This window comes from Notolepis coatsorum (genome assembly GCF_963971535.1).
Source record: "Notolepis coatsorum genome assembly, chromosome: 6".
In the NCBI taxonomy this organism is placed as follows: domain Eukaryota; kingdom Metazoa; phylum Chordata; class Actinopteri; order Aulopiformes; family Paralepididae; genus Notolepis; species Notolepis coatsorum.
Window position 1 is genome coordinate 119,825,407 of NC_140170.1, and position 24,075 is coordinate 119,849,481.

At 47.2% G+C, this 24,075-nt stretch overlaps 1 protein-coding gene across 1 annotated transcript in view; it reads right to left on the minus strand.

The window, feature by feature from the left end:
- cand2 (cullin-associated and neddylation-dissociated 2 (putative)) overlaps positions 1-24,075 on the minus strand; it is a gene marked incomplete at its 5' end in the record, with an annotated part of 128,332 nt that overhangs the window by 40,856 nt on the left and 63,401 nt on the right. The window contains 4 exons of the mRNA XM_084316751.1: positions 4,381-4,486; positions 5,323-5,521; positions 5,735-5,792; positions 5,928-6,051. Coding sequence (XP_084172877.1) covers positions 4,381-4,486; positions 5,323-5,521; positions 5,735-5,792; positions 5,928-6,051 — 487 coding nt within the window. The remainder of the gene's footprint in view (positions 1-4,380; positions 4,487-5,322; positions 5,522-5,734; positions 5,793-5,927; positions 6,052-24,075) is intronic.

The window sequence follows — 24,075 nt, forward strand, 5'->3', positions numbered from 1 at the left end:
GTCACAAATTTGATGACTTTGGACTTGACTTGACCAAATCAAAAAAGACTTTGACTTCGACTTTGACTTTAATACCAATGACTTGTGACTTCACTTGGACTTGAGCCTTTTGACTTGAGAAGACTTGATACCTTGGCTTCCCCCATGCCCAAAGATAAGTTATATATTAAATACTGAATGGTTCGTTAGTTACTGCGTTATTTTTATGTAGATTGGTAGCGAGCTGCAGCGTAGTTCTCCTCTCCGGTCTGAGACCAATAGGGGTCCAGCTGCAGCGCCGGAGAATCCTCTCACTGGGCAATCCTGTGGCAGCCACGAACCTTCTTTCTATAGAAGCAGCTCGGATGTTCAATCAATCAATCAATCCAATAACACACGCTCGTCGCTCACTTAAAACAGCGCACCTCCCAGCTGCTATATAGAAAGTAGTAGGTTCGTGGCTGCCACAGGCTTGCCCCTTGAGAGGATTCTCCGGTGCTGCAGCTGGACCCTACTCGCGGAGACACGCTGTGCTGTGGTGTTTACTATTTGACCGTCATGGCAGCCCCCACTAGTCGCGTTTTTACAGATGGATATGGTCACAATTTCTCTTTTGTCAAGCACAAAGAAAAGATAGTTTTAGTTAAATGTAATTTGTGTCTTGGCTCAAAGATCATATCTTCTGCCCACTTTGTTTGAAACAATCCGACAGCATCCAATGAATTTGCGCCAGAGAAGAAGTAAGTTACGAACGTTAAGAACAACGGATCCAGTGGTGAAATTATACCAAATATTGCTTCGTTTGCTTATAAAAACTATGTGGTGGTCAACAAAAAACGAATTGCAGAAAATCACAGATTGAGACGCAACAACTTCCAACTACATTTGAAGCTGCATAAATAACGGTATGTAACTTGGTTTATAAACAATCAGAAATGTCTTGCTTGATGAAAGCCTAACATTAATGCTGCTCCTTAAAATTTTTTATTGATTGAAAATTGTATTAAAGATTGCAGAATGGGTACAATACAGTACAGCTCAATACACACAATTGTTAAGGGGATGCAGGCCAGAGAAAGACTTGCATCTTGTTTACATCAGGGTCCCCCATTTTCAATTCATCATGACACTTATGACATACAGCTATACAGTACTGTTTTATCAAGACATTTATGACATACAAGTATTACAGTACTGTATAAGAGACATAGATCATAAGAAACAGAAATATATACTACATTTGAAGGGGAAGGGGGGTTGGACATTTACAGGGGCCAGTTTTTAATTGCAGCCACCCGTAGGTGCTATTTGAGAGCGGTTTTGAAGGAGGGTAGGGATTTACATTATTTTACGGCTATGGGTAGGGCGTTCCACATTGTTGTGGCATAATTGCGAAACGTGTTTAGTCCCTTGTTTGAGACGAATCTGGGTTGAACATGATTTGTGGAACTCCCTCTGGTGTTGTGGTCCTGGAATTCACTGACCTTTGGGAAGTATTTCGACATGTAGGTGGTAGTGTATCTTGTAGACCAGGCCCATTGCAAGTTGATGTACTCTGTTGTCTACTCTAAGCCATCCTAGGTTGTCAAAATGGGCAGGGGTAAGGTCAAGCAGTAGTCTGACCAGTTTGTTTTGTGATGTTTGTAATCTTGTTTTTAGTGCCTTTGAGGTGCTTTGGTACCATGAGGTACAAGCATAGTCGTAGTACCCTTGAATGAGTGCTCCTGCCAGAGTCTTCAGGGTATTCTTGTTTACCAGTGAGGAGATACGGTACAAGAATAGAGTTCGTTGGTTGACTTTTTTTGATTACATTGGTTGCCATTTTGTCACAGGATGGAACCCAGGTAGGTAATTTCATCTTTCCTTGTGACAATATTGTCACCCACTGTAACAGAGAAGCCGTTGGCCTTGCTGAGTTTGTTATTTTATCCAAGAGAGAGAGAGAGAACTCGCACACGAATTAGGCTCTACCTAATTCTAATACCTAATAAACGACCTAATATATGAAATGCAGAGATGCCTTGTCATTTCAGTACAGATTTTTTATACCCCAAAATTGATAAAGGGTTAAGGTTAGTTGAACCGAGGTCTGCTATTATGGATCATGTGCCTAGACTGTATATACAGGGCAGGCAGACGTTAAATAAATGATTGGTCCAAGTGGGAAGACAATATGTTGGTTATTGTTATCCTATACCTTTAAAATGGATATGGTGATCCTTATTCTTTTTTTTCTCAATATACTCCTGAACTGGTTTTCAAGCAGCTCTTGCCCAATTGTATCTAGTTGTAAGACTGATTCTGAATATTATTACATTTATAGAAATTAGATTATGTTTTGCCAACAAGTTGATAATGAAACTTTTTGGTGAAACGCGTATTATGACTTGTTTAGGACTCGAAACTTAAAGGTTAGGACTTGGGACTCGACTTGGGACTTGTCAGTCTTGACTTGGGACTCGACTTGGGACTTGCCTGTCTTGACTTGGGACTTGACTCGGGACTTGAGTACCAAGACTTGCGACTGACTTGAGACTTGCAAAACAATGACTTGGTCCCACCTAGTAGTTCCTTTAGTTTGTTTTGTATTCTGATTGTGTTAGTAAACATCACCCCTCGTCTCTGCCTCCGTTCCTTCTTCCTTGTCTGCAACTGTGTTCTCCTCCCTTCATCGCCACCCCCGTTCGTAACAGAATGACGACACCATCTAAGAGCACAGCAGACAAGGTGGCCAATACCATGACGATCATCCGTAGCATGGTGGGCGGTGATCTGGAGCATTACTCACCTGCCAAGTGGGTATTCCTGCTTCGGATGATCAGCAAGGTCGCGGCGGAGAGTCCGACACAGGAGCCAGCGATGCGGGTTATGGCCGACCACGTCGCTGCCCTCATGGACGGGTTTAGGTCGCTTGCTGCTACTCTACCCACCAGCTGAATCCCAGGTGTGGTTCCCATGGCTAGCGTAGCCACGTCAGCTAACCGGCTCCCCATTGTTAGCACAACCCCGTTTGCTAGCTTTCCCCCCGGAGCTAGCCAGCCAGCTAGCATAAGACTCATGGTCAGCCTAGCTCCTAGAGCTAACCAGACGTCCACAGCTAGCACAGCCCTGCCCGTTAGCTTCGCTCCTACAGCTGGCCAGACGTCCACAGCTAGCACAGCCCCGCCCGTTAGCTTCACTCCTACAGCTAACCAGACGTCCACAGCTAGCACAGCCCCGCCCGTTAGCTTCGCTCCTACAGCTAACCAGACGTCCACAGCTAGCACAGCCCCGCCCGTTAGCTTCGCTCCTACAGCTAACCAGACGTCCACAGCTAGCACAGCCCCGCCCGTTAGCTTCGCTCCTACAGCTAACCAGACGTCCACAGCTAGCACAGCCTCGCCCGTTAGCTTCGCTCCTACAGCTAACCAGACGTCCACAGCTAGCACAGCCCCGCCCGTGAGCTTCGCTCCTACAGTTAACCAGACGTCCACAGCTAGCACAGCCCCGCCCGTTAGCTTAGTGACATTCCCTGCCACTGGTTATATCCATCAATATAGCCAGTCTGCCACCACTCTAAGCCTATGGAGATGTTCACCTTCTTTGCAGGGCTATAACTTTTTAAATTGTATTGCTAAATTGACATTACTATGGCCTATTCAACATCGATTATCTATCGTTCAGGATGTAGGAACGTTATACTTTTTCATTCATAGATTCATACAAAAATACCTTCTAGAATATAAGTATGTTTTTATCGTTTTCTGCAGTAATTGATAGAACATGAGTTATAGGCATAAACGCATATATAGATTATCAATTGCCGTTTATTCCCGATACACGCTATATTAAAAAATTCAACTGTATATGATCCTATACGTTATGCGTTATCATGCGTGGATGAAAGGGGGGGGGGGGGGAGTCGTTTATAATTCCGTGATCGTCAGTAAATGCTTTATGTAGTACGGGTGATATATTGATCAGATCGGTTTGCAGTGAAATGAATGAACAATTGGGCTGAAAATAGCGTCAGCGTCCTCTTACCGTGCGTCAATGAGACTGGCGGTGAAAGATCCCAGGTATAGGACGTCGATCGCCTAGGTCCATTTCCGGTTTGTATGTCGCAATAAACGCCGAAATCATATAGATTATTAAGTTTATAAAGCGATCGGTATGTACTATAGTGTCTGTCGGGAGCCTTGCGACAATATCTGACCGGATGAATTCAATCAACGCACAGCAGCCATATCGTGTGTGTGTGTGTGTGTGTGTGTGTGTGTGTGTGTGTGTGTGTGTGTGTGTGTGTGTGTGTGTGTGTGTGTGTGTGTGTGTGTGTGTGTGTGTGTGTGTGTGTGTGTGTGTGTGTGTGTGTGTGTGTGTGTGTGTGTGTGTGTGTGTGTGTGTGTGTGTGTGTGTGTGTACCTGCGAATAAAAGCTTCAAAGGCCTGGAAGCAGTACTCTCTGAGCTCATCGTCTTCAACACTGGTGAACTTTACCACCATGGGAATCAGCTTCTCCAGGTGCTCACCTACAGCAGAACACACACACGCACACATACACACGCGCGCATGCGTGCGTGCACACACGTTTCTATTGTTATACTTATTCTATTGGATTACATTGCTTCTCTAACCCCTAACCCTGGCCACTACATGCCTAACATGAATTAATATCTCATGTCTCATCACATGTCATCATGATTTCATCACACCTTGTCACCCAGGACTCTCCCTAGGATTTGGTGACAAGGTAGAGTTGGGCTGCTGTTAATGAAACCAAACAATACTCATACTATACTGATCCATTGTGACACTGGACCTTCTACAAGGTGCTTCTGATCATCTCCACACTAATCTAATCTCTAATCTCATCACATCATCACATCTAAAAGAACACATCTGTTCTGATCACACTTCCATCTCTCTTTTCTCCTCATCTCACCTGTCACACCTGACGTCCTCACATCTCCTTTCATCACCCTTCATCTCTATGTTCTTCTCATCTCACCTCATCTACATTTACATTTACATTTTGTCATTTAGCTGACGCTTTATCCAAAACGACTTACAAGTTATGTACGACAAGTCAGCAGGAAGGGTACAACTCTTTCAGCTGAGTAACAATGTTCATCAAACAGTGCTGAAACGTGGGTGTTGCAGTGTTGAGTGCATAGTAGTAAAGACATATTAGTGTAGTATCATCTCAACAATGTATCTTATCACCTCGTCATGTCTCTCTCATCTCCTCTCCTCCGATCTCACCACATTTTCTCTTACTTCATCACATCTATTCTCCTCTCTCATCTCGTTCTCCTCTCATCACATCATACCAGATCACATGTTATGTCGTATTTTCACGACTTACCAACTCGATGGCCACCCTGGCGACTGACGGTTGCAAGGCACTGGATGTACGTCCTGGTCATCGAAGTGGGCGGGCCTTTGGCCAGCTCGACCAATAGGTGTTCGGTGAGCTGGGAGAAGAGGGCAGGGCTACAACAGGGTACCAGGTGGCCCAGAGCCAAGATGGAGCGCTTCCTCACCGCCATTCTGGGGCTGGTCAACTGAGAGAAACACATGCACATAGAACCACATTCAGAGGCAACATATACGATGTATGAGACAAGTTGTGACTGCCATATGATTACAAAGACTATTAGATCTGGTGATGCAATGTAATGCTGTGAATTGGCTGCTGTATTTGGAATATTTCATGTTTAACATCAAATATAGGATTTCCTTTCCATGATTGTCAGAGACTAGTCCAAGATATTTACCTGAGGTAGCAGGCTGGAGAGCAGAGAACCATGGAAGGTAACCAGCGAGCCACTCAACCTGGAGATGCATAAAAAGACTAATTTTTTATCTTTGGTATACTGTGTAACTTTTCATAGAATGCACAGATTAACGCAGAAAACGAAGACATAAGATTTTGTTACACAACCAATTTGTAATATTATGTTATATGACCTTCCCAACATGTCCGACAGGATGTCCAGAGCCTCCAGCTGAACTGACACGTCTTCCTGTTTCCCCATCGCTCCAATTAGCTGACAGGTGATCTTCTTGCACACACTGGCCGTCAGGGTCAGACCTGCCAATATAAATATAATACCACTGACATGACATAGAACATTGGAGATTGACCACTATGTGTAGGCCTATCTAGAGGCACCACTGTGTGTGTGATACAGCACAGGACCAGTGTTTGGAAAGACCATGGGGAAGATAGGTCTTTACCTGAGGATGGGGGGGGGGGCTCTACGATGACAGTCTACTCTAGAGCAGGGGTCACCAAAAATTTTTAAACTGAGAGAGCTACTTCAAGGGTACTGAGCTGTAAGTACGAAGGGCTACTTGTATGGTAACGGTCGCCATGGTGACGGTCACTATGGTAACGGTCGCTATGGTAACGGTCGCTGTTGTCATATTTTTTTCTTTTATATATTTTTCCCATTTTACATGTTATTTATTTAGTAATTTCTTTGGTATTTTTTCTATACAAAATAATTATAATAATAAAACTAAATGTTTTTTTAAATGACATGTAAAAAATATATATATATATTTAAATGGTCGCTACGGTAACAGTTGCCATGGTGACGGTCGCTATGGTCACTGTTGCCATGGTGACGGTTACCATAGCGACCGTCGCCATAGTGACCATCACCATGTTTCAAGTTTCAAGTTTCTTTATTAGTTGACATGCAAAGATACAGAATACCTTCACATGGAATGCTTTTTTCTGTTATGCTCCTATGAGGATCATAGGACGCTTGGATCATACACATACAGCTCATTACAGTAATATTCCACAATTATTACATTTTAGATAGTAATAATGGTACAGAGCCTTGAGACAAACATATGCATATTCACCACCGCAAACAGACTGGCAGCCGTCATAGGCAGCGCCATTTACGGAAGGAGGGGGGAGTGGGTTGGGGTTGTTACAGGGCTGTAGGGGGGGGGGGGGGGGTGGGAGGGGGGGGGGAGGTGGGGGGGAGTGCACAAGCCAAGTCCTGGGTGGGGGAGGTCTCCCTCACACGAGGCAGCCGTCAGTGCAGCGCCAATGCAGAGGAAGGGGGGGGGGGGGGGACTAGGGATTGGGGTTGTGGGACGCCGCTCGCCACTCTTATCTCCCAGAGAGCCTTCGACTCCAGAGCTCTCGGTTCGACCTTGGTCCAAGAATTTGTTTTGGCTGACTGACTGGCACAATTTATCCCAGCCACGTCCCTTTAAATTTGATTTGAATAGAGTGGAATATAACTCTATTGATTTGAGTGGAGTGAGTTTTAACAACTCCGTCCAAATGACTGAATGCATTATTAGTCCAAGTGTCCAAGTGTCTTATCAGTTCATTTTGGTAGATCCTGTGCGCGGTAAACAGATCCAAAATCTTCTTATTGCAGTCCAAAAGCTTCGATAATCCAAATAATACCACGTCTTCAAGTTTGTAGCCCAATTATGATGTCCCAATAGGCAGAGAGGGCTAGCCTTATTCTGCTTCTTGAAGAAAATATGCAATCCACTGATTAGATCCATTTAGAGTTGATTTGAGTATAGTCCGGCCACCGGCACGAAGCAGGGCATAGCAGCGTCAGGCTCCATGGTGCAGTAGAGGCGGCGGTAGGAACGGCCTTGAAGGCCTTGGGAGAGAGGAAAGAAATGCGACTTGTCTCTGCAAGAGGTGACCATCACCATGGTGACCGTTGCTATGGTAACGGTCGCTATGGTCACTCTTGTAATTTCTTTTCATATATTTTCCCCATTTTACATGTTATTTATTTTGTAATTGTTTTGATATTTTTTTGATGAAAATAAATTATAATAAAACAAAATGTTTTTTTTAATTACATGTAAAAAAATATATATATATATTTTCATTTAATTTAATTTTTATTTATTCGTACATGGAATTGTTACAGTCCAACAGTACACAGTTCACTTAATATGTTTGTTGAATGCCGACGGGTTGTCTCTTATCTATCTCAGATCACCTACTCGAGATAGAACCCTGTGGCCGCCCGATATCCCCCAGCGAGGTGCTAAACTTGCTAAGTTCTCGGGTCAATTACTATTCCTAATCACGCTTACTTCATAGTAACTAGTTAGTTATATCCAGTTGATATGAAATATAAGCATAGAAGAGTTGTTAACCTCTTCTTTGTTTGTAATAAACCGAATGTATGTCTGGGAGAACTCTTTTGCCTATAATAATAGTAATTATATTATCACCATCACCATCACCACCACTATCATCATTTTTTAGGAAAGGCCTGTAATGCTAATCATTTGTAAGCCTGATGATATTACTAATGCCAATAGTGTAATATTAGCGCAATAACACTTAATAATCATTTGCAAGCCCCAGTACCTCTTATCAATTCGACAGGTCCATCAATCCGTGGCCCGATCGTCCGGCCCTGCAGTGGCTAGACTCTCAGTTTCCCACAAATCCAATGGAGCCCGTCGAACACAGAGATACCGGCCCCCGCAAACAACAAACAGTGCCATATATATATATATATATATATAATATCCTTTATATAACTTTAGCTGAAAAGCAGTAACCAGCAATTGATTCAATCTGCATGGCTTCCAGAATATAGCTATACCGAGTTACCTCAGATGAGAGCAGGGCGAGGCCAGCGTCGTGGCACATTGTGATAGAAAGCAGTCCACGAATTCAATAAGTATTTTCAACAAAGTTGTTTTAATTAGAAAAAGTAAGTTACAAAGATTCTGTCTTGAAAATTTCCAATCCAGTAAAAATAAGTATAAAACAAAACATCTCTCATAGCATATCAAAAACTCTCTTTGTCGCTATCATTTAAAAGATTTAGCTAAGAGCTTAGCATAGCTCTTCAAAATCTAAAGAGTATTCTTCCTAGGGAGGTTTACTCAAAAATTGCCAGGCCATGCCCCATACACCGCTCGACATTGCCTGGCTCTATAAAAACTCTTCAAAGTGGAAAAGTCTACAATCAAAATCTAATGCGGATCAGGCGAGCTCGGCTTTATATACAAGTTCTGTATCATATCAAGACCTCTTCTATTGGTCTAAATACAGTGATGTCATTTCTACCATCCAATCAACACATAACACACTCAGTAAGGATGAACTCCTCCCTTTCTAGTCGTTACATTTACTGGAGAAGTAACAGATTACTTTCTTTTGGGAAAAACCCCATTACGTCACTAAACATTTATGCATGTCTGCAATGATCCAAATTCTACAGAAAGCAGATATAGCATATATATACATGTACAATTCAATACTCATATACTTAAACACTGATTGATATGCCCACACATCATATATGTATTTTGTAGTTTAAAGTGTATAATAGCTCTCTGCCTCATAACTGCAAGGGTTAACTCTGCAGGCAGTGATTCTCCCACCTTCAAGGTCAGGCCACATTCCTGGCGTCACAGAACAGTAAGAGAAGGGGCCTCTTCTCTTTCCCTTCTCCATGACGCCGACACACACCACTGATGATTAACGGGGCTACCGTGGACAGGGTGAGCAGCTTTAAGTACCTGGGGGTCCACATCTCAGAGGATCTGACATGGTCAACACACATAGACACAGTAGTAAAGAAGGCGAAACAGCGCCTCTACCACCTGAGACAGTTAAGTAAGTTCAGAGTATCGGGGAAGATACTCCAGTCCTTCTACTCAGGAGCTGTAGAGAGCATCTTGACCGGAAACATCACTGCCTGGTATGGAAACAGCACGGCACAAGACAAGAAGGCCCTACAGAGAGTGGTGCGCTCAGCCGAGCGTACCACGGGTATTGCACTACCTCCCCTGCAGGTTCTATACAACAAGAGGTGCAAATCCAGAGCCTGCAGGATAATGAAAGACCCTCACCACCCCAATAACAGCCTGTTCCAGCTGCTGAGGTCAGGCAGACGCCTGCGAACCCCAGCTACTAGGACAGAGCGGCTTAGGCTCAGCTTCTTCCCCCAGGCCATCAGAGCCCTGAACAATGAACATTGAGTGCCACAGAACACTGAACTATCCACACACAAGCACACATGAACACACACACGACACGCACGCTGTGCACGCTCACACACTATCAATCAATCAATCAATCAATCAAATTTATTTATATAGCACATTTAAACATGACACTTGTCAACCAAAGTGCTTCACAAAGGATGCTTGGTTCATACACATACAGCTCATTATAGTAATATTCCACAATTATTACATTGATAGTAATAATGGCACACAGTCATAAATTCACCAACATGCGCATTTGTTATACATGCAGGACTCTTTGAGACAGACGTATGCGTATTACCGCTGCCATGTTTGGCGCAGAGCACCCGGGGGGGGGGGCTGGGGGGTGGGGGTTGACGAGACAGCCTTGGCTCCCCCCTCCAGCACGCATACGAGTTAGCTGCCATACAGGCGCTGGGCCATACACGTAGGAGGGGGGGTGGGGGGAGGGGGCTGGGGGTGGGGGGGCCACATGCCACTCTTATCTCCAAGAGAGCCTTCGACTCCAGCAGCTCAAAGTTCGACCTTGGAGTCGTCCAGGAATTTGTTTTGGCTGACTGACTGGCAACATTTCCCCAGTCACGTCGATTTAAATTTGATTTTGAGTAGAGTGAATTATAACTCTATTGGTTTGAGTGGAGTGAGTTTTAACAACTCCGTCCAAATGACTGAATGCATTAATTTGTCCAAGTGTCTTAATCAGTTCATTTTGGTACGTCCTGTGCGCGGTAAACAGATCCAAAATCTTCTTATTGCAATCCCAAAAGCTTCGATAATCCAAATGTCCACGACTTCAAGTTGGTAGCCTGATTGAAATGTCGCAGAGGCAGAGAGGGTTAGCCATATTCTGCTTCCTTGACGAAAATATGCAATCCACTGATTAGATCCATTTCGAGTTGATTTGAGTATAGTCCGACAACCGGCACAAGGCACAGAGCACAGCAGCGTCAGGCTCCATGGAGGCAGTAGAGGCGGCGGTAGGAATGGCCTTGAGGAGCCTGGGGAGAGGAGAGAAATGCGACTGTCTCTGGGAAGGCTGGGAACATTCTGAGCCACACTAGCAGCCACTTAACACTTTAACATGAGCGGGCACACACTCATGCCGCACACTTATGGCCAAAAGGAAAGGCCACTTTAAATTAGAATAACAGGAACAGTGTATTGCACTACCAAAGCTACCTAGCATGTCCTATATGCTCTGTAAATAACTATGTACAGATACCGAGATGTCACACCATGTTACCTGTTACCTGTTTATTGCACAATGTTGTTTTTTTATTGGATTCTATTATATGTTGTAACACTGTATTGCACATCGTTGCGGGCAAGACCACCCGCATTTCATTGTATACTTGTATGCCGTGACAATTAAAACTCTTGACTTGACTTGACTTGACTACACAAGATATGGTTTTTTAGAGTCTATAGTTATAGTTCTTACAGTTTTACACAAGTAGGAGGAAGTACACAAAGACATTCTTCATAATCACTGACGCTTAAGTCATCTCTTAACATATGCTTAGATTTAAAACAGATATATACAATAAACATATGCTTAATCCTTTACATCCTACAAGTGACAGAGAGAACAGGATGTCATAATAAAAAGTGTCACTAGTTGTTTGTGGCACTTCAACAATGTTCCACTAAATTCCATGGCCGAAAGGAACAGGAAGAAGAATTGTACCTGCCCCTACACACATACAGTACACTTATAGATTAATTGCAATGTTTATCAAACCAAACAAAATGTAGATACTTGTTTTGCAGAAATGGAAACATCAACACAATTACATTAACATGAATAAATACATTTTGTGTGTCTATCAGTTAAATTGCATATTTAGGTTAATTCATTTATATAAAAACACACACATTTAGATATATTTATATAATGTATTATTCTATACTTCTATATACTATACTATATAATTGTATTATTCTTATTTTATTATAATATAACTAAATCATACTAAATGATACTACACTATATTATATTGGTATACAGTATGATACAATATTTTTATATATTATTATTCTATGTTAAGCTGCTATATACTATATTACTATACTCCTACTAGTGTGAGGTTTTGCCCGCTGCTCACTACCTTTTCTCTGTCTTCTTTAAGCCTACTGTTAGGAATTCCCTACTCACTCTCTCTAGCCCCCACCCTCTCGTTCCTTACCCTTAGTGGCCACACCTGTTTGATATTCTATTATCCCTCGCACCTGTGGTGGCAGGCTAATTAGTCCCCCTGTGGGCTTTAAATACCAGGGCTCTTCCCCTCGTTTCGGCGTGGGGTCGTGTTGTATTCATGCTGAGTCATATTCTCTAACATCTAGACTTTTTCGGGAGATCCTCTGGTCTACCAATGCTGTAAGATGGATCTCTCCAGCCTTGAGATGTTTGCTCCAGCCTTCGTCTGCTGTCGCCGTAGCCTGTGGAGGAGACTGTTCTGCGCTCCCTGTAACTTCCACGGGAGGCACCCCAGCGTTCCACTGCAGACCCCAGCGCAGCTGTTCGTCCTGACGCACATCTAGACCAACGCGCATCTCCCGGACCCTCGGGCTTGGCACGCTCTCCAGTCACCAGCGCGCAACGCGCATCTTCAAGGGCTTGGCCACCTGTCGCCGTTTGCCTGGAGGGAGACATTGTACTGCGCTCTCTAATTCTCTACGGGAGGTATTCCAGTGTTCCACTCCAGACCAGCGCGCCAGATGCGCTCAAGCCTTCGCCACCTGCCGCCGTTTGCCTGGAGGGAGACACTGTACTGCGCTCTCTAATCCTCTACGGGAGGTATTCCAGTGTTCCACTTCAGACCTTCGAGCTTGGCACGCTCCTCCGTACCAGCGCACAGACGCGCATCTTCCAGACCTTCGAGCTTGGCACGCTCCTCCGTACCAGCGCACAGACGCGCATCTTCCAGACCTTCGAGCTTGGCACGCTCCTCCGTACCAGCGCACAGACGCGCATCTTCCAGACCTTCGAGCTTGGCACGCTCTCCAGACCTCAGCGCGCCGACGCGCATCTTCCAGACCTTCCTGCTTGGCACACTCCTCCTCGCAGACGCACCCCGATGCGTCTCTCTGTTCCGACGCGCACACCAAGGTGTGGCGCGCCACTCTGTTCCTCGGCTCCGACAGCGGCTACCCGGTGGACGACGCCCTCGCCACCGCCACTGTTCCGACGCGCACACCAAGGTGTGGCGCGCACTCTGTTCCTCGGCTCCGACAGCGGCTACCCGGTGGACGACGCCCTCGCCACCGCCACTGTTCCGACGTGCACACCAAGGTGTGGCGCGCACTCTGTTCCTCGGCTCCGACAGCGGCTACCCGGTGGACGACGCCCTCGCCACCGCCACTGTTCCGACGCGCACACCAAGGTGTGGCGCGCACTCTGTTCCTCGGCTCCGACAGCGGCTACCCGGTGGACGACATCCTCGCCACCGCCGCTGTTCCAGCACCCTGTTCCTCGGCTCCGACAGCGGCTACCCGGTGGACGACATCCTCGCCACCGCCACTGTTCCAGCACTCTGTTCCTCGGCTCGGACAGCCAGCCACCCGGTGGCGATGCCCTCGCCCCGTTGCTGTCCCTGTACCATTACGCATACGCCTGGGTGAGTTTTGATTGTGATGTCACTCACCCAGCGTAGTGCCCTTGCCCCCGTTCCCGCTGCTGTCCCTGTACCTTTACGCATACGCCTGGGTGAGTTTTGATTGTGATGTCACTCACTCAGCGTAGTGCCCTTGCCCCCGTTCCCGCTGCTGCCCCTGTACCTTTACGCATACGCCTGGGTGAGTTTTGATTGTGATGTCACTCACTCAGCGTAATGCCCCTTGCCCTCGTTTCCCGCTGCTGTTCCTGTACCATTACGCATACGCCTGGGTGAGTTTTGATTGTGATGTCACTCACCCAGCGTATTGCCTCCTTTAGTTCTCACTTGGATATTATTTTGGACATTCCATCTCCCACTGTGTGTTTGTTCACACGAAGATAGTATTTACTTTGTTACTTTGTTTTTTGGACTGTTCTGCATCTGCTCTGTTTTTTCCCTTTGAATATTAACCCTCTCCTCTGTTCTGCAGAGCGGCCCAGATGTTTTCCCACCAGTCCCCAGTTCCTCCCTGTCCCCAGCCCGCCTCCGCGGTCCTCTGTCCCCTGTTCCTCCCTGTCCCCAGCCCGCCTCCGCGGGCCTCTGTTCCCTCTGTCACCAGAACCTGGCCCTCTGTTCCCCAGAACCTGTTCCCTATGTTCCCCAGTACCTGTCCCTCTGTCCCTAGATCTCCTAGTCCCTAGTCCTCTATCCCTAGCTCTCCTAGTCCCTAGTCCTCTGTTCCCAAGGCGTTCCCTTAACCTTCCCTTAGGCGTTCCCTTTACCTTCCCATAGTGTTCCCTTTTCCTGCCCGCCTCTTAAAGGCACTTTACCTTCCCCTCTTGTGTTATTCCAGTGTCTTGTGTTTTCTCCCTTAAAGGGACAGTGCCCTTTTTCCCTGTTCTAAATAAATATCTGTTTCTTGGCAAACCATCATACCTGTCTTGTGTTGTGCGATTGGGGTCGGTTACAAACCATAACAGTACGACCCCACCAAATCGACGACCCCAGCCAGCACAGACGGTGTATGTTGAGTTTGCCTTTTTTTTTCTTGTTCCCTCTAGCTCCCCGGTTAGCTCCCCTGTTTGCTTCCCGTTTTGCCCTGTTTGACCCCCCTGTGGCTAGCCATGCCCTGGCAGCTAACCCAGTTTCCCTCTGCATGGCCCCGGTCTGCTAGCTTGGCCCCGGCTGTTAGCACAGCCTCTATGTTAATGCAGCCTTGCAGCTGGCATAGGCCCTGTAGCTAGCCAGGCCCAAGCAGCTAACCCGGTCCCTCTGCATGGCCTCCACTTTTTTTGTGTAGTTTATCCCACTGCTAGGACTGCCCTTTCAGCTAGCAAGGTCAGTTTTTCTCACACAGCTAGGACTGTCCTTCCAGCTAGCTTGTGCTCTCATGCTGGTCCAGCCCTGTCTGCCAGCCTAGCTCCGGCAGCTAGCGCAGCCTCTATGTTGATGTAGCAGTACAGCTAGCATAGGCCCTGTAGCTATCAGTGCCCTGGCAGCTACCCTTTCCCTCTGCTAGCCTGGCTCCGGCAGCTTGCGCAGCCTCTATGTTGATGTAGCAGTACAGCTAGCATAGGCCCTGTAGCTATCAGTGCCCTGGCAGCTAACCTTCCCTCTGCTAGCCCTTTCCCGGTGCTTCCATGGTTACCCCTTAGCTACCCTGCTTGCCCCTCAGTTCCTCTAGACCAGTTGCTCTAGACCAGTTCTCTAGACCCAGTTCCTCTAGACCAGTTCCTCTAGACCAGTTCTCTAGACCAGTTCCCTAAACCAGTTCTCTAGACCAGTTCTCTTGCCCAGTTCGCTAGACTAGTTCTCTAGACCCAGTTCCTCTAGACCAGTTGCCCCTCTGCTACCCTAGTTACCCCTCGGCGACCCTGTTTCTTTTGCTAGCCCCACTCTTGTGGTGGCTTCCCCTGCTGGCTTGGCCAGTACCTCTTGTTTTGCCCCCTGCCACTCTGTCTGTATTTGTTTTGGGTCGCCGGGTGGCTCCCGTTGGAGGGGGGGATACTGTGAGGTTTTGCCCGCTGCTCACTACCTTTTCTCTGTCTTCTTTAAGCCTACTGTTAGGAATTCCCTACTCACTCTCTCTAGCCCCCACCCTCTCGTTCCTTACCCTTAGTGGCCACACCTGTTTGATATTCTATTATCCCTCGCACCTGTGGTGGCAGGCTAATTAGTCCCCCTGTGGGCTTTAAATACCAGGGCTCTTCCCCTCGTTTCGGCGTGGGGTCGTGTTGTATTCATGCTGAGTCATATTCTCTAACATCTAGACTTTTTCGGGAGATCCTCTGGTCTACCAATGCTGTAAGATGGATCTCTCCAGCCTTGAGATGTTTGCTCCAGCCTTCGTCTGCTGTCGCCGTAGCCTGTGGAGGAGACTGTTCTGCGCTCCCTGTAACTTCCACGGGAGGCACCCCAGCGTTCCACTGCAGACCCCAGCGCAGCTGTTCGTCCTGACGCACATCTAGACCAACGCGCATCTCCCGGACCCTCGGGCTTGGCACGCTCTCCAGTCACCAGCGCGCAACGCGCATCTTCAAGGGCTTGGCCACCTGTCGCCGTTTGCCTGGAGGGAGACATTGTACTGCGCTCTCTAATTCTCTACGGGAGGTATTCCAGTGTTCCACTCCAGACCAGCGCGCCAGATGCGCTCAAGCCTTCGCCACCTGCCGCCGTTTGCCTGGAGGGAGACACTGTACTGCGCTCTCTAATCCTCTACGGGAGGTATTCCAGTGTTCCACTTCAGACCTTCGAGCTTGGCACGCTCCTCCGTACCAGCGCACAGACGCGCATCTTCCAGACCTTCGAGCTTGGCACGCTCCTCCGTACCAGCGCACAGACGCGCATCTTCCAGACCTTCGAGCTTGGCACGCTCCTCCGTACCAGCGCACAGACGCGCATCTTCCAGACCTTCGAGCTTGGCACGCTCTCCAGACCTCAGCGCGCCGACGCGCATCTTCCAGACCTTCCTGCTTGGCACACTCCTCCTCGCAGACGCACCCCGATGCGTCTCTCTGTTCCGACGCGCACACCAAGGTGTGGCGCGCCACTCTGTTCCTCGGCTCCGACAGCGGCTACCCGGTGGACGACGCCACCGCCACTGTTCCGACGCGCACACCAAGGTGTGGCGCGCACTCTGTTCCTCGGCTCCGACAGCGGCTACCCGGTGGACGACGCCCTCGCCACCGCCACTGTTCCGACGCGCACACCAAGGTGTGGCGCGCACTCTGTTCCTCGGCTCCGACAGCGGCTACCCGGTGGACGACGCCCTCGCCACCGCCACTGTTCCGACGCGCACACCAAGGTGTGGCGCGCACTCTGTTCCTCGGCTCCGACAGCGGCTACCCGGTGGACGACATCCTCGCCACCGCCGCTGTTCCAGCACCCTGTTCCTCGGCTCCGACAGCGGCTACCCGGTGGACGACATCCTCGCCACCGCCACTGTTCCAGCACTCTGTTCCTCGGCTCGGACAGCCAGCCACCCGGTGGCGATGCCCTCGCCCCGTTGCTGTCCCTGTACCATTACGCATACGCCTGGGTGAGTTTTGATTGTGATGTCACTCACCCAGCGTAGTGCCCTTGCCCCCGTTCCCGCTGCTGTCCCTGTACCTTTACGCATACGCCTGGGTGAGTTTTGATTGTGATGTCACTCACTCAGCGTAGTGCCCTTGCCCCCGTTCCCGCTGCTGCCCCTGTACCTTTACGCATACGCCTGGGTGAGTTTTGATTGTGATGTCACTCACTCAGCGTAATGCCCCTTGCCCTCGTTTCCCGCTGCTGTTCCTGTACCATTACGCATACGCCTGGGTGAGTTTTGATTGTGATGTCACTCACCCAGCGTATTGCCTCCTTTAGTTCTCACTTGGATATTATTTTGGACATTCCATCTCCCACTGTGTGTTTGTTCACACGAAGATAGTATTTACTTTGTTACTTTGTTTTTTGGACTGTTCTGCATCTGCTCTGTTTTTTCCCTTTGAATATTAACCCTCTCCTCTGTTCTGCAGAGCGGCCCAGATGTTTTCCCACCAGTCCCCAGTTCCTCCCTGTCCCCAGCCCGCCTCCGCGGTCCTCTGTCCCCTGTTCCTCCCTGTCCCCAGCCCGCCTCCGCGGGCCTCTGTTCCCTCTGTCACCAGAACCTGGCCCTCTGTTCCCCAGAACCTGTTCCCTATGTTCCCCAGTACCTGTCCCTCTGTCCCTAGATCTCCTAGTCCCTAGTCCTCTATCCCTAGCTCTCCTAGTCCCTAGTCCTCTGTTCCCAAGGCGTTCCCTTAACCTTCCCTTAGGCGTTCCCTTTACCTTCCCATAGTGTTCCCTTTTCCTGCCCGCCTCTTAAAGGCACTTTACCTTCCCCTCTTGTGTTATTCCAGTGTCTTGTGTTTTCTCCCTTAAAGGGACAGTGCCCTTTTTCCCTGTTCTAAATAAATATCTGTTTCTTGGCAAACCATCATACCTGTCTTGTGTTGTGCGATTGGGGTCGGTTACAAACCATAACAACTAGCCTATACTGTAATGCTATGCCAGGGGTGGCCAACCCGCGGCTCGCGAGCTGCATGCGGCTCTTTGCCCGTCAATGTGCGGCTCTTCCATCCATAATTTTTTTTTTTTTTTTTTTTACTTTTTTTTTATGTCACTCATTTCATAAGGACGTAGAATAAACATTGCTTTTTTTTAAATTGTCCATTTGCATGTTCTTGGTATCTGAATCTAGGGACATATATGGATCAGTGTCAGAAATAGTGTGTCTGTTACTAGGCTTGAGTAAATTGTAATGAACCAAAGGAGAATATCAATTCTATTTAAAAAATGTTTTATTTTTGACTGTGTATAACACCATGCTAAAATTGACCAGACCTGAAAAATCTAAGATGATTAAACAGAAGGTTTTGTAGATACAGTACTGAATTCTGCCATCTTTTTTATAATGTAAATTTCTCCACCATTTTTCATCATATTGCAACACCGTTTTTTGCAAGACGTTCACAGAAAGGTAGAGAAACTAACTGTGTTCTGTTTTATGGCAATAACGTTCAGGTTTGTGGGAGATAATCCCAAAAAATAAGAGAAATAAAAAAGTAAATCCAGAAGTCAGATGATTGACAGGGGCTGGTGTGCCCTGAGTCTCTTCCTTCAAAAGACTACACTCACTTTTGGATGTGCCACTTCCTCCTGTCAATATGCACCGGTTTCCGACTCAATGCCCTGAGATTTCTATAATCTTATATTTCACTAATAACAGTTAAAATAATTGGTAAACAAACGTAATGCTGAAAATATACACTTTTACTGTATATCTCGGGCTTAAGAGGTTAACCCTGTGAGGCCCAAATTAAAAAGACATTAGCAACTGTCGTATATTTCTAAATGAAAACATGAATAAAGCAAACTATAAATGTACCAAAATATTGAGTTATAAGAAAGAGCCGGAAAAACACCATGTTGGTTGAAAGAGGGTAGACAGTGACTCCCCAGACCAGATGGTTGACCTTTAAGATAATTACTAGGCCCTCCAGGAGAGAAGGGAGGATATAATTATCTTTGAAGGAACTAAACCAAACTCAAAATAACAGTTGAGATCAAAAGGTCATATTTACCCTAAGTAAGGAATTTCAGGTTACGACATGGCAGATGGTCAGGCGACTGAGTAAATCGGACTGTAAACAGAGCCTCAGACTGAAGATAGATGAGTCAGCAGCACCCAAGTTAGGCCAAGTGTTCAATGCATCAAGGTTAGCAAGTCAGAAACGGAAGAAACAATAAGAAATGCAGTTGATTGGTAAATATCAGAGGTAAAGGGTTAGACCATTTGCAAAATGTGGTGAAATGACTAACAACTGTTTTCAGCCAAGGTTACCATTTAGTATTATAAAGGAAAGTGTCCATGTGTTTGGGTTCAAATAAAATGAGTTGATTTGCTAATTCTATAATGTAAAATAATGAAATAGGCTACATTGTATAAACTTAGTCACAATAAAGAATAAAAACTCTTAATACTAGAAGATAAAAGCTGTACAATATTGGTCATATAATTTAATCAGGAAATAAAGTGTTACTCAGTGAAAAACGGAATCCCCTCCTCAAGTAATGATTAAAGTGTCAGCAGACCCAAACTGTGAAACTGTTGTCACAAGACCCAAGAGGACGTGTCACAACAGACAAGTTCCTGCTGGAATGTGGCCAAATAAGGAAGGCAGATGGTGGAAGTGACGTCACTAGACAGGCAGGCGAGAGGTTTTGTTCTTCCCTGTTTAAATAGGGCTGACGAGATGGAGAACACACACAGACCCGGGGACACACACCCGGTGACGGGAGCGGAGACGGAGAGGATCCTGGGAGGCGAGCCACACAGAACTCGAGAGCCGAGCCTGAGACACAGCGAGAAGGATCCTGGAGCCGTGACACAGAGGGACTGAGACCCGATGACAGACGAATCGCCTCGCAGCAGGAGAAGCCTACCACCGAGGAGAGACGAAAAACGAGCGCTCTCTGCTGAGCACCGATACTCACGGAGACCAGGTTGCCTTGACAACCACACCACGAACCACGAGAGAGAACGCGTGTTGGCATGGGAACCAAGAGACAACAACCCCAGCACCGAGAAGAAAACTCTGATCAGCCCTAGCTGATCCGAGCATGGACCAAACAGCCACAAAGAAAAGAGACAATTAGATATACCAAAGAGACGATGTACTTGTTTTGATTCCTAAGCTGTGGTTTTATTAATAAACACCGCAGCCCGTTGATTTGACCACCTCGTCAGTCTCTCCTTACTTAAACCGAACATCTAAAATACCTAACCAATGCAGAGGAAAGGGTAATAGAAAACTATACGATCGCTGAACTTAGATATAGGTAAATGAAGAATACAAGTTACTTCAATTGGTGCGGTGACCCGTGCTGCATTCGACCAGAACCGGTTGAAGACGACGGCAGCCACTTCTCAAGGCCACAGAGAGGTTCTCTCCCCATCATCGAAGCCCTCTGCGACTGAATGATCGTCCACTTCAGCCAAGGCCAGCGGGACTAGGTAAGTAATGATGGTGCGTTTAAGATTGGTAATGGTCGAAGCAGTCTCGCCTTTGGGGTTGCTATCACTTTGGTTAGAAATGAGATGAGATGGATCAGGATAAAGTTGGTGTTGGAGGAGTACCGGGGTCCAGGGTTCACGACCTGGCTCTGGTCTCAGCCACACACTGGCGCTGCACTTAGGAAGCGTAGGGGATAGGGGATGTTCGGTTAGGATGCCTATGGTTGGTACAATGCCAAGTGAGGAGAGGATATAGATGTCTATATTTAGTTAGCTTAGGAGGATAGGCTAGGGATAGGTAAAATATTTTAGGGGACCGGCGTGGAAGCGGTAGAACGGGGATTAGTCACAGATAGCGGGACGAGGGACTGTGAGTGACGAAGTGGTTCATTAAAGGGTAAGAGAAGATTATAGGGTAAGGTAAAGAGTTTAATGAGAGAACCGTGGTGTAGTACAGGAGATCCTGGTTCCGCGGTGAGAATAGAAACAGAGAACAGAGTGATGAGAAGAGGATAGGGTTCGGGCTAGGTTGCTTAACGAGATAGAAGCCACACTTAGAATCGGTACGACTGAGTAATGGACTTTGGAAGACGTTCCATAAGCGAATTACCGAGTCTAACCCGACGTCATTTAGGCTCAGATTGGCTAAGGTCGATATCTGAAGAACATCAGCCTCGTGGAGGAATGAGGGAATGTAGAAAAAATCAAGCCGCTCTACGGGTAGCGGAGAGTACGGTCGAACACACGATTTGGCCATATAACACTCCGATACAAGCCGACAAGGGGCGCTACTAAAACTCTTCACGGGCTACTATACATGAATGGAGTGGGTTTCTCAGGGGTATAGCAAGTCGGACTCAGTAGATATATGAAGCACTTTGGAAGTAGATACTGCACATGTGATTAGAACATAGGAGAATATTGTGTGAAAAAAGCGAGGAAATGCGTTTAGGATGAATGTGCATAAATGAATGATATGCTTATGAATGGGACATTGTTTTGCTAAGTATATGTGTTTGAATGGATGAATGTTAGGAGCTCTGAGTGAATGAGGTATTTTTTGTATTATTATGGAACATGGGTGATCAAGGCGGCAGCGGAGAAACCGCACCCCTGTCCGGGGGAAGAGGCGTTTATTTAGCTGCCGGCGTTAGCTGAGGGCAACGGGACTAACGTGTGGACGCTGTGTTGCGTTGTCGAGTGAATTGAATGAATGGCATGTGTGATGGAACCTAGGAGATGTGTAATGTTCGTTGAAATGTTTCAAAGCGGTGGGGTTAAGGTCTAAAAGTAATGTAGTAACGATCAAAAGAAACAGAGATTTTGGAGCTGATGACGTCACTGGGAGCGTCGGAGCTTGGGGAGCGTTGGGTTTAATATACTGTGTATTTCGGTCAGGCGGGGCCAAACGGGCGAGCGTACTAGAATAAAGATAATGATATATGTTCTGTGAACGGGGGCTAAATAGGATTAAAGTTATGTTACGGGGTATAGCAGGGGTTGTGTAAACGTCGCGATGTGTTGTGCCGCTCGGATCAACAGGAGAATGGGCCGTTTAGGTGAAGTGATGTTGGATGCTAAGCTAAGCTAATAGGAGCTAGCAGTACTGAGCTAACGAAGCTAAGGTGCTAAGCTATCTGTGCTAACAATGTAGCATGATTGAACTCTCGGGGAATCTCGCGTGTTGCTACTCTTTGGTGGCTGGCGCGGGACCTTAGAGAGGCGGAGGACAGGGACTTCCGGTGTAGGGGGTTCTGGGAATTGTGGTTTTGTGGTTGAGGTGGAACGTCAAGTTGACGTCTTGGTGTGGTACGGCGTGATGACGCACTTGCGGGGGAGGGCGTGGGCGCCTCCTGAAGGACGTTGTGAGTACTGTGGTGCGTTGGTGGTGATGGACAAACGTTCCAGCGGAGGGCAGTGTTGCCTCTTTGATAGTTACACCTCTCCTTTACAGGTAAAACGAGGTGCAGTAGGCAACGGCAGAAAGTTGTGGTTATAATAGGTTTTAAAGCGCGGCCATCTGTGGGATTTTGTGAGTTCTTTTTATTCGTTTTTTCCAGTTGTTGATGACTAATGTATATACTTGTTTGGTTATCAATCTGTATTTGTTATGGGCCAAGTATAATGGCGGTAGTAGATGGTATGTGTTAGGTGTGTGGGTTTATTTTGTGGCTTTTCTAGAGGTTATTCGATTTATAGGCTGCTGTTGTGAATGACGGGTTGAGACATGTGAACGGTATGTGTCTGTCTGCGCATGCGCGCCGCGGTCGGTCGGCGCGAGGGGGATGGACTGTGGGCTTTTGTTGAAGGCAGTGGACAGTGAAGGGCTATAGGGGGCGATGTTGGTCAGGAATGGTTGGAGTGAGAGCGGCGGCGTTGTGTGATGGGATTTTGCGTGAACCCCCTCCCCCCCTTTTTTCCTCTGTCTCTTCCTCCCTCGTTCACACTCTCCCCTTCCTCCTTCCCTCCCTCCCTCCCTGTCTCTCTCTCTCCCTCCTTCCCTCCCTCCCTCCCTCCCTCCCTCCCCCCCCGCCCCCCTCCGCTCCATCCCTATCTCCCAGCTTGACTTTGTGAGATGACAGGTGCACAAAGGAGGTTTTGTTCGGGATAGGTTGCCTTTATGGTGGGGTTGGAGTGTTGGTTATATTAATATAGTGTTACTTGCTAAATTAGGATTACATAAGGATAAATAGAATATTCATGGTCATTTTGGAGCCCTCCCCCCCTCCCTCTATGTCCCTCTCTTTCCCTCTATCTCTCTCTCCCTCCTTGATTTCTAGTTACTGTTGGGCGGCCAGGGTTGATTCAGGTTGTAGTGCCCCGGCAGTGGGATTTGAAGTATAGTGTTATGTGTTAGGAGCTCCATGCGGACTCTTTTGGTCTGATTAAAGTTAAGGTTGATTTAAGTTAAAGTTGGCAGCAGATAATGGTGATAGTGTTTGGAGTCCTGTGGGTAAACGGGACCAGGCAATACGGGGTAATCTGCTGATTGAGTGTAGACGGTTTTGGTAATAGTTAATGTTGCATTGTGTGCCCCCCCCCCCCCCCCCCCCTCCCCTTAGTCCCTGTATCCCTGTATCCCTCCCTCCTTTTTATCTTCCCTCCGCCCCCCCTCTGACTCTCCTTGTATTTCTCCCTGTGGTTCGCCATCCCTAGTTTTGCGGCATGTTGTGGGCATTTGGTTGTAGGTTTATTTGAACTGCGTTGTTATTGTGTATGTGAAGTAGGTACCGGATGGGCGCTGGCCTGTCTAGGTGCAGGTGATGGTAGGTTGAGTTGTGATATTCCTTGGTAGGAAGTTTGGGGTGTTTCCGTTCAGGTTCGAAACTGAAGGGAGGACGCTTTGGGCTGTGAGTTGACGGTTCTTTGTGTATTCAGGGAACTGGGTGAATATTGCGGTGGCATAGTGCGGGTGTCCGTGAATTTATTAACGTGGCCAGCTGTACTATGTGTCGGTCAGGGTTTTAGTGATCTAAGTTGC